This window comes from Glycine max, chromosome 17 (assembly GCF_000004515.6).
Source record: "Glycine max cultivar Williams 82 chromosome 17, Glycine_max_v4.0, whole genome shotgun sequence".
NCBI classification, from domain to species: domain Eukaryota; kingdom Viridiplantae; phylum Streptophyta; class Magnoliopsida; order Fabales; family Fabaceae; genus Glycine; species Glycine max.
The window spans coordinates 10,679,250-10,690,298 of NC_038253.2; the positions used below are offsets into that span (position 1 = coordinate 10,679,250).

The 11,049-nt window shown below is 25.3% G+C and overlaps 2 protein-coding genes across 4 annotated transcripts; both read left to right on the forward strand.

The window, feature by feature from the left end:
* The first annotated feature begins 2,468 nt into the window (after window positions 1-2,468).
* Window positions 2,469-5,619, forward strand: LOC100780387 (protein STAY-GREEN homolog, chloroplastic). Of its 3 annotated transcripts, XM_003550833.4 has the most exons (5): window positions 2,470-2,672; window positions 2,789-2,962; window positions 4,269-4,349; window positions 4,992-5,159; window positions 5,249-5,619. In XM_003550833.4, exons 1-5 carry the CDS (start codon window positions 2,559-2,561, stop codon window positions 5,498-5,500), a joined length of 789 nt encoding a protein of 262 aa, XP_003550881.2. In that variant the 5' UTR covers window positions 2,470-2,558; the 3' UTR covers window positions 5,501-5,619. The 3 variants fall into 3 exon arrangements, with proteins under 3 accessions (XP_040867130.1, XP_003550881.2, XP_006600810.1); XM_041011196.1 differs by lacking the exon at window positions 4,992-5,159 and having other exon boundaries at window positions 2,469-2,672; XM_006600747.3 differs by lacking the exon at window positions 4,269-4,349 and having other exon boundaries at window positions 2,471-2,672.
* Window positions 5,620-6,404: 785 nt separating this feature from the next.
* LOC100783248 (protein STAY-GREEN homolog, chloroplastic) lies at window positions 6,405-10,692 on the forward strand. Its single transcript, XM_003549823.4, has 4 exons — window positions 6,405-6,810; window positions 6,911-7,084; window positions 9,880-10,047; window positions 10,337-10,692. The coding sequence occupies exons 1-4, from the start codon at window positions 6,688-6,690 to the stop codon at window positions 10,568-10,570; spliced, it is 699 nt and encodes a 232-aa protein (XP_003549871.1). The 5' UTR covers window positions 6,405-6,687; the 3' UTR covers window positions 10,571-10,692.
* Window positions 10,693-11,049: the final 357 nt, after the last annotated feature.

An 11,049-nucleotide genomic window follows, 5' to 3' on the forward strand; every position in this document is an offset into this window, starting at 1 on the left:
AGCGTGTCAAATATATTGAAGATACCTTTTTCAATATTATCAAAAAATATGATAATTACGAATATTAAAAAATTGGTTTAAAAAATTAAACTAAAAATTCTGTAATATCTTATTCTTTTAAATTTATAAAAAATAGATTAAATATTTCTAAATAAAAGACTATCACATTATTTCTTATAATTTATTATTTAATTTTAAAGTTACACTATTTAATTTATAATAATTAAAATATAATGTTAAAAAATATATTTCCGAAATTCAAAAAAATAAGTGAGTCTAACTTTCAATTAATTAATCGACCCTTGTATCATAAAAAGTCTCATAATAAATAATATATATATATATATATATATATATTGATTATGTAAATGTTTTTTTTTGTTTTATTATCATTTAATTTTAAATTATTATATGAAAAAAAATTTATGTGATCATAAGAAAAAATAATTTTATATTATCATCATTGATTAATGAAATAAAACTTAAATTTTTATTTAAGAATAACACTAATTAATTAAATTGTCACTTATGATGTCTAACTTTTGTCATTATACGTGTTGAATTTATCTTTGATTTCACTTTTTTTTTTTTACCTTTCTCTTCATTTTTTTTACATGATGAGAAAGAGAAAAAAGATTATATACTCTGAGAATTATCTAATCATAATTCAGCATATATAAATTAATTTTTAAAATAATTATATTAAAATAATTCAAACAATGATTTGTTATTAAATAATGTTTTCAATATATAAATATTAAACTCTTATATTATTTATCATATTTAATGGATTATTTATGTTGCTTTCTTTCATTCCAAAGGAATTCCCGTTAGTATCTAAATTTTGACAGTTTAATTTTCAAACAGAGACGTTTGCTATCCTAACGTCAATTCAATTTGACGATTAAGATGTTTTAAAAACTTCAGTATCAAATTAATTTTTTTAAAAACTTAGGATCAAATTAAATTTTTAAAAATACTTTTTTCTTAGTGTTAAATATAAGAAAATTTTAATTAAATATACCTTAATGTTATTATCTCTTAAATATTTTTTATTTGGTTAAAGTACTAGTTTTAATAACTATCTTTTATTCTTCATATCAAATTTCATTAAAAGGTAAGTTAAAAAAATCATTTTTAATTGAAATTAATATAATTAAATATGATTAATTAATTTTATTAATTAATATGTAATTTTTATTTTTATATTTGAGACGAGAGGAATAAACCCTTTTTCTCACTTGTTAGTCCTCTTTTCTTCCCGTACAGAGTCCAAAATTAAAGTTTAGGTTTATCTCTCTCCGGTGGTCAATTTGTCCCGTAGGGGTATTTTTTTTTTTTAAATTAGCAAATGGGGTCATTTTTGAATTATTAGATATTTTGGGACAAATTGTAACCGGTGTTATAAGTACATCTGTTATGATTCCTATTTTTTTAATTGAAGATGCAAATTTTTTTCGACTTCAATTAATATTTTTTCTAAAATTTATAACATTAAAAGTCGTAAATTTTTTTTAAAGATAAAAGTAGTATATTAATTGACGACTTCAATATTTTTGTTTATGTTATCTTTATTTAAATTGTAAATTATTTTTTAATTTAAATATTTAATAAATAAATGTTTTATATTTTATTTTTTAGTTTTATTTAATATTATATATATATATATATATATATATATATATATATTTTTACTAATATTAAGAAATTTGATTTGTTTTGTAAATTAAAAAAAATAATGCAAAATATATAAATTTAAAAAGACTTAAATTTAAATTTAAGTCTTTTTTATATTTATGTATCTTGTATTATTTTTATTATTTACCAAACAAATCAAATTTCTTAACATTAGTAATTTTTTTTATAAAATATTAAATATAGAAAATATATTAAATAAAATAATATTAAAAAATATATAAAATATTAAATAAAACCATATAAATATATATGATATTAAATAAAACCATATACAAAATATTAAATAAAACTAAAAATAAAATAAAAACATTTATTTATTAAATAACTAAATTAAAAAATTATTTATAATTTTTTAAAAAATTAACGTAAAACAGTAAAAGTCGTCAAGTAATATATGATTTTTATATTAATTTTTTTTTCAACTTTAAAGTAATAAAAATAATTTTATGACTTTAAAATTATAATTAACTGAAGCTGTAAAAAATTTACGGCTTCATTTAAAAAAATAAAAATCATAAAGATATAAATAATAATTTAAAAATAACTCTCAATTAATAATTTTGAAATAAACTTACCCTCATCACTTAAATTGACCCTCTATCCGGCTATACAAAATTATAGAGTTAGGTTTAACTTTTTCCGGCAGAAATAAATCACGCATCAAAAGACACTCCGAGCAGAATTAACTATTTTCCACTATTTAATTATTGTGTCAGCAGAAACAGTCGAGGAAAGGACAAAAGAATAACATAAAGTAAAGCCTCTTGCCCCTCTTTAAACCAAGAAGTTCATCTTTGAACGACCATAGCAGATGTTTATGCACTAGAGAGCACTCTTCATTCTTCAAGGATCAAACATATATGGCTACACTAACTACTGCTTTCGTCCCTTCTAAGCTTAACCCATTGCATTCGGGGTACCAAGTCTCTCCATTTGCACACATAACACCACTAAGGAAGAAAATTAACCAACCAGTATGTCATTTTTTCTTCTTCATATGTTTAAAATTAGAAGTAAATTAATATTGCATGGTAGAGCCGAATGAAGTTCTTTTCGATTTTGTTATGTACATTTGTTTTGGTTGGATAAGGTTGCTAGATTGTTTGGGCCAGCCATCTTTGAAGTGTCGAAGTTGGAGGTTTTATTCTTAGGAATGGACCAAAAGAAACACCCCGCGGATCTTCCAAGGACTTACACGCTAACCCATTCTGACATTACCTCTAAAATCACTCTCTCCATCTCGCAGACCATAAACAACTCTCAGGTATTTCTTCAATGCTTTTTTGTTTTTGGTTGAGATCCATGAAAAAGTACATGCCTGCAATGCATTCTAGTAGCAGTGTTCGCGGGTTGATATTTGATTTGGTTTTTTAGATGAAAATAATCATTCAAATTATACATAAAATAATATATGGTTTGATTTGATTGGACTTATACTAAATGTATGTTTGGTAGACTGAAAAAAAAATATGAAAGCAAAAAATGAAATTTTTTTTTAAAGTAAAGTAAAAATATGAATTCCACGAAATTATAATGTTTATTTCACTCATCTTGTATTTATTTTTGCTTCTACCAAACAAACTCTAAATTCAAATAATCTTTTACAGTTTAGGTTTGTTTGATGGATTTGTTTTGATTTTTTAAATTGTTATCATAATGCAAAATTTGTTAGCAAAACTTACATAGTTATTATGCTAAATATAAATTTTATTAATTTTGTTTAATATATTTGAGTTTAAAAAAAATTATTCGTATTTAGCATTCAATTGATATTCCAATTTTAAACCTTAAGATTATATATCAAATGCATGCTTGGAGAATAAGGTTTATCAGTTTATGAGAAAAAAGTATTCAAAAGAAAGTGAATATAAGGGGAAGTAGAGATTGAAGAAATGGATAAACTTATGTATACATAGAGAGGTTTGATTTTAAAGTTAATATAAATTTGATCCAATTCAGTTTACTTTGATTTTGAATTAAATTAGTTTTAGGTTTTTAAAAACGTCTATTAATATTAAAATAAGTTATAAACTATACAAATCAATCCATTGTTTAATACTACATCTCATCTAACACTTACAGCATAGTTCAAAATATACATTCAATTCAACTTGTAAGTTAAAAATGATATTACAATTTGTCAAAGAACAAATCTATAATAGACAACAAATTTCTCTTTATACAAATTTTTGGATACATAATCATGTAATTAATCTACTATTTTATTATAAATTAGAATATTTGAAAAGTGAAACTTTCACTCTCTCAATTTGATATTGTCAATATTTTATTTCTTCTATCCTTTGAATATATATATTTCGTACTTTAGAAAATATTTACTTTATCTATAAACTTTGTCGCCATTGTAAGAAAAACACGACTCGTCAAGTGAAACCTTATCACCATTGTTAAAAAAAAACAAAAAAAAAAACTCATTACAAACTGCTACGACCACGGTGAGTGGACCAGGGATATGCCACAACTAGGCATTTTTACTGAAAGGAGTATATTTTTTTCGTTATTTTCTAATATAATTATGGATAAGTTTTAAAAAATTATGTTGCCTGTAGGGTATGCCACAACTAATGGATGGTGGCTGTGACTCCTACAAAAACAGAGCATGGACCAACACCGGCCTCGACACACGACAGGTTGGCACAACCCCAACCTGTCCTGGAATACGAGCAAAACCTGTTTTTACAAACAAATATAATTTAAAATAAAAGGAAAATAGATAAAAATAAAATATATCTATAACTATTATAATAGAAATTATACCAATTGGTGATTTGGTGAGAAGTCAAATTCATATATTTGTTACTCTCAATTATTTTTTTCATTATTGCCTATCCAAAAAAAAGTTTTCACTCTCAAAACTTGAACAACATATTTAATTATTTTACTATCACATTAACCTCAATTGTTTTATAAATAGTGGGACGTGAAGTGTCTCATTTGTCGCTGATGAGTTAAAATGATTCTAAGTGAATCATGTCAGTTGATAATTAACATTAAAGCGGATTTTTTTTGTGTGATATACTAATACATGCCATAATGTGAAAATATAATTATTTTTTATTAAAAATATTTATTATATAGAAATATAAAGTCATGTAAAAGTTATTTTTAAGAAAAAATAAAGCATTTAACACATTTGGTCTATTTTTTTAAAATATAATCACTGGCATTTTTAAAATTCTTGATAAAAACAAATAATTCTTTTAGAAAATAAATGTTTATTTAATAAAAAATATATTTAACAAACATTTTTTTGGGGGGGGAAATATGCACAGTTGCAAGGGTGGTACAATAAATTACAAAGGGATGAAGTGGTAGCACATTGGAGGAAAATTAAGGGGAAAATGTCTCTGCACGTTCACCTCCATGTCAGTGGAGGCCATTTTCTATTAGATATGTGTGCTAGCATTAGATACTTCATTTTCCGCAAAGAGCTTCCAGTGGTAAGCATGTTTTCATTTCATGAATTTGAATAATCTCTCTCACTATGAAAATTTAATGATTGTAACTATATTTCATTGCATATATATAGGTATTGAACGCCTTCAGTCACGGTGATAAAAACTTGTTCAAGGACTACCCAGAATTGCATGATGCATTGGTTTGGGTTTACTTTCACTCAAATATTTCAGAATTCAACAAGGTAGAATGTTGGGGTCCATTGAAAGATGCATGTGCATTCCCGAGTGGGTCCCATGAAGTAGTTATCGATGGTGCACCACAGTCGTGCCAAGAAAATTGTGAATGTTGCTTTATACCGATGAGCTCAATCACATGGTCTTAAGAGCTTCTTGGGCACGATCGAGCATGAAATCTTGTGATGGGATTAGGAATTACCCCACACAACTTGTAATGTTTCAAAGCTAAAATTACTGGAACTGTTTTCTTTTTTTCGGCATTCAACTTGGCTTGTCGTTCATCGTTCAAATATCACCATTAGAAAAAATTAAAATTGAATCTAATGTAATATTGGCAATATTTTTTGTTAGTATCAAACTGTAGAATCTAAAGAATTATCGTCATTTATTACTCCCATCCCATCATTTATTACTCCAACTAATAATCATTTGACGTATAAATAATTTCATATTTTAAATTAATTAAAATCTTTTAAATTACGAAATCACATAATTAATTCTTTATTAAATAGATATTGAATATATTTTTTATGTTTACATGTCACATAACTATTAATTAAAATCATGAATAATATAATGATGTGAATCACCTATTAATTTTTTCATTAGGGATCATTTCACCTTTTTCTGAAGCGAGATTCTGCTACATGCGCCCACTAAAATTTTACAACTTTCCATCCTATCTCATATCATGCAAATAACACATTTTTCCATTGGTTTTTACTTTAATTACCAAACAATTCATTTATACGAAACACAATGTTAGAATCCGCAGATAATTCCGCATACATTTTTTTATAGCATATTATATTTTATTGGAGACACTTCTATTTAAATGGGTAAGATTTGGCCACAAAATTTTCCGTCTAAATATTAAATATAACGGCATATGAACATTTAATTTCAAAATTATTAATTAAGTTTTTTTACTGGAAAATTAAGTTAAAATGCCAGTTAAAACAACTTTAAGTCAGTGGACCAGACGTAATTATACATGAGGAAAACGTGACTACTATTAAACGAGAGGAAAACAATGTAAAAATATCTAACCTACCACCAAGGGAATCGACGCATCGTCGTTGGGGCAGAGTTTAGACAGTGATACTACTACTACCCTCAATCACGCATTTCAAACACTCCCATGTTAACCATTTTCAATCTTTCAATGCTGTGGCTGAAGAGTAGAAGTTGAAACAGATTCAAGCACAAACAGTTCTCGAAGCAAGGACAAAGCATATATAAAAGCCTCTTCATCATTATATTGGGGTTCTTCAAAGTTCAAACCAAGTTCATTTTTGAACGACCACAACAGATTTTCTTGTATCAAACATATATGGCCACACTAGCTACAGTTTTCCTCCCTTCTAAGCTTAAGCCATCGCATTCGGGGAACCAGGTCTCTCCATTCACGCACAAAACACCACTCTGGAAGAAAGTTAACCAACCACTAGTGCCTGTACGTATGTCATTTTTTTCTCGTATGTTTAGAAATTAGAAGTAAATTAATAATGTTCTTTTCGTTTGTGTTCCATACATTTGTTTTGGTTGGATACCAGGTTGCTAGGTTGTTCGGGCCAGCCATATTTGAAGCTTCGAAGCTGAAGGTTTTATTCTTAGGAGTGGACCAAAAGAAACACCCCTCATATCTTCCTAGGACTTACACTCTAACCCATTGTGACATTACCTCTAAAATCACCCTCTCCATCTCGCAGACCATAAACAACTCTCAGGTATTTCTTCAATGTTTTTTTCGTATTGTGTTGGTGATGTTATGACTTGTGATCAATTGAAAGAGATAAAACTCGGATGGTGTGGTGGATGAGATTTCATCGAGTTTAAAGAAGAAAAAAAATATTTGATTTAAATCACTGGTCTAATCGTTCTTTAATAATCAGTTTGGTTTTATATTCAAATTAATATGATCAAGTCCAATTTATTCTGATTTTTGGATTGTGTTGTTTTTCAGATTTAAATTTTTCATATTTTTATCTCAAAATAAATTTTAACATATTATTTTACTTAAAAATACTTATTTTTATGAATTTTAGTTATATTAAATAAAAGCTTTAATTCCTATAAAATTAGAATTTATTTATTTTAGTCTTTGTATTTTCTTGTGTTAGTTTATGTTATTAAGTAATAGGAAAAACGTTAATTAGTCCCACAATAACAACAACAACTTTAATTTGTCACATTATTGAAAAATCTAATCAAATATTTAAATGCACTTTTTTTAGTAAATTATATTTTTTAAATAATTTATCACATTAAATTAATTGATGAGATATTTAAAAATATAATTTGGATTAAATTACTTATTTGGTCCTTATATATTCATAATTTTTACCATTTTAATTTCTATAATTTGAAGTTAATTTTTTTAGTTCTTATGATTTATATTTTTTTTAAAAGTGTTCTTTTTAGTTCTTATAGTTTGTATTTTAATTTTTTTTTAGTCTTTATAGTTTGAAAGTGATATTTTTAATCTTTATAATTTATATTTTAATTATCCTTTAGTTCTTATTAAAAAAATATAAAAATAATTAGCTATTAGTTAATTATAAATTATCAATTATTATTTTTATTTTAAATTATTTTACAATAAATTAATTACTAATTACTTATTAATATTTTTATAGTTAATTATAATTGATAATATTACTGTAAAGACTAAAAGAAAATTAAAATATAAAATATATGAATTAAAAAAATTACTTTTAAACTAAAGAGATTAAAAAGAAATTAAAATATAAATTATAAAATTAAAATAATCACATTCAAATTCAAATTACAAACTAAACCAAAATTAAAATATAAATTATAAAAACTAAAAAAAAAAACTACTTCGAAAAAATTAAGAATCATAAAAGGATAAAAATTAAATGAATAATTTAACTTTTATAGTTTATTGTCAAACTTATTTTGGGTGGCAAAGGCGAAAAGGGTTGGGAATGGTGAAATACAAGTGCGTCCGTTGCTGCCAGTATGACGTGGACAAGTTTACCTTTTAACTTTAAATTATTATTATTATTATTATACTCGTCTCATGAGTTTGATAATATCATTAATATGTGGTTGGGATTGGGTATGCCAAAAATGAGTCTGATCACCACAGGCTGGCTGACACATGTGAATGCAAAATTAGGAAAGGTCTAATGTTTAATGAAGAGGTTAGAACATATATGACAACTATATATGGCAACTGATGTAATAAAAAAATCTTATAATAAAATTCAATGTGAATCACGTGAGTCATAACATGATATTTAAATTTGTTTAAAGTAGTATAATAACTAATGCGCGGCAATATATTAAGATTATCAAGATAAATATATAATAATTTTTTTTAAAATTATTATATAAGAATATTATAAATATGTACATATTTACTTAATTTATTCTAAGTTTCATGAGGTAGTGTTTGGCTTTAAAAAATGAAAGTTGGCCAAAAGGTATTTAAGATAAAAGTGTGCGGGGGGATCCCGAGTGTGTTTGGTAGTAGTGTAATAGGTATGAAAGTTGTAAAAAAATAATAGGTCCTAATGAACAGTATTTTTATCTAGAGATAAATTGCATTGAAATTGAATGTGTGATTTTTTTTTTCTATGACTAGTTTTTTTGGAATCTTCCCAATTTTTTTATTTGTTATTTTTGGTGCTGCTAGTGCCTGTGCTTCCATTCTAATTCCTTTTTTTTTTTTTTGCATTTCTTCATTTGTTAATTAATTATTTACCATCATGTGATTATTTACATATCTTGATTGTTTTGTTTAACAATATGATACTTCACTCGTTAATAAAAAACAATGGCAACGCATAATTAATTATGCCTTCATTATATATATATATATATATATATATAATCTTCAGTGAAAAAATTAGAGAAACATTAAATTAATAAGGGATAAACAAATAATTATGTTAATATATTTTTTTATAATTTTCTTACACATCTAATAACTTTAATTTAAATTTTTTATTTTCTTATATTTTTTTCATCTCAAAGAGACATACTAATTTAATATTCTCTTTCAATTCTTTTACATTCCTTTTCATTTCACTTTATCTCATATTTTTATCTTTTTTTCATCCTTTTTCATCTCTCTACCAAACACTATAAGTTTTAATTCAATAAACAATTGATTTTATAGAGAGGTGAAAAAGAGAGGAAGGGAGGTAAGAGATGAAAAAAATTAACCATAACATTTAAAATAATAAAGAGTAATGATAGTTTACTAAAAGATTGATTTTATAAATGATTTTTTTAATGTGTGTAATCCACAATAAAAAAGTGAAAATAGCTTTTTTTTATTAAAAATATTTATTATATAAAAATATAAATTTATTTAATAGTCTTTTTTAAGTAGAGCATTAATTTTACTCATTTGGTCTATTATTTTAAAATAAAAATATTGATTTTTAAATTTCGTGATAAAAGAAAATATAGTTTTACACAATAAATTAAAATAAATACACTTTTAATAAAATATATTTAGCAAACAAATTCTTTTGTAAAACACGTACAGTTGCAAGGGTGGTACAACAAATTACAAAGGGACGAAGTGGTTGCACATTGGAGGAAAATTAAGGGGAAAATGTCTCTCCACGTTCACCTCCATGTCAGTGGAGGCCATTTTCTGTTAGATATATGTGCTGGCATTAGATACTTCATCTTCTGCAAAGAGCTTCCAGTGGTAAGCAAGTTTTCTTATCATGATTTTTTGTTGTATCATTTTATTGATATAGAATATTTAACAGTTTTATCAATGATTAATTTTTATAAAAAAATTTAATTGATCATATGTAGTAAAATTTTATTTTCTCAATTACTTTTTTTTAATTTAAAGAATTTGAATATAAGATATGAGGAAACCGAGTCTAGTTCTATGAACCAATAACTTTTTGGTTCTTATCAAGAATTTGAATTGTCATTCTCACTATCAAATTTCTATTATTTTAACTATATATTCTTTGCATGTGTAGGTGTTGAATGCCTTCATTCACGGTGATAAAAACTTGTTCAAGGACTACCCAGAATTACAGGAAGCTTTGGTTTGGGTTTACTTTCACTCAAATATTTCAAAATTCAACAAGGTAGAATGTTGGGGTCCACTGAAAGATGTGTGTGCATACTCAAGTGGGTGCCATGAGGAGGGTAAGCAAGGTGATATTCCAGTTAGCGACAGCACGCATATCAATATGTCGAGGAAATTGTGAATGTGTGCCCATGAGCTCAAACCAATCACGTGGTCTTGAGAATTGGAACTGAATTATTTTTCACAATTAGTATGCAGGGAGAACTTTGGGAAATTGGAGTGTCGTGTAACTATTCAGCATCAGAAAAAAGGGGAAATTGAATTCAATGTAAATACTTATTATGATATTTGCCTGTGTTTTTGTTAGTACTAGCTACAACAATGTGATTATGACTTAAATTTAGACTGTGAGCAATGCATGGATTATTATCTTAATCCAGTGAGCCTTAATTATGCCCAATGCTAGAAGTGAGCATAATATCAGTTTATTAAGGTTATAAACTTTAGGATTTTTTTAATAATAAATTTGTAGGTTTTGGAAATTACGAAATGTACTAATGTGACCTTATTATTAGATACAAAAATTATATGGTTATTGAATTGGATAAATTAAAAACTCAATTTTCGAATTGCGAATTTAATTTACCGAAAATTCTTGAA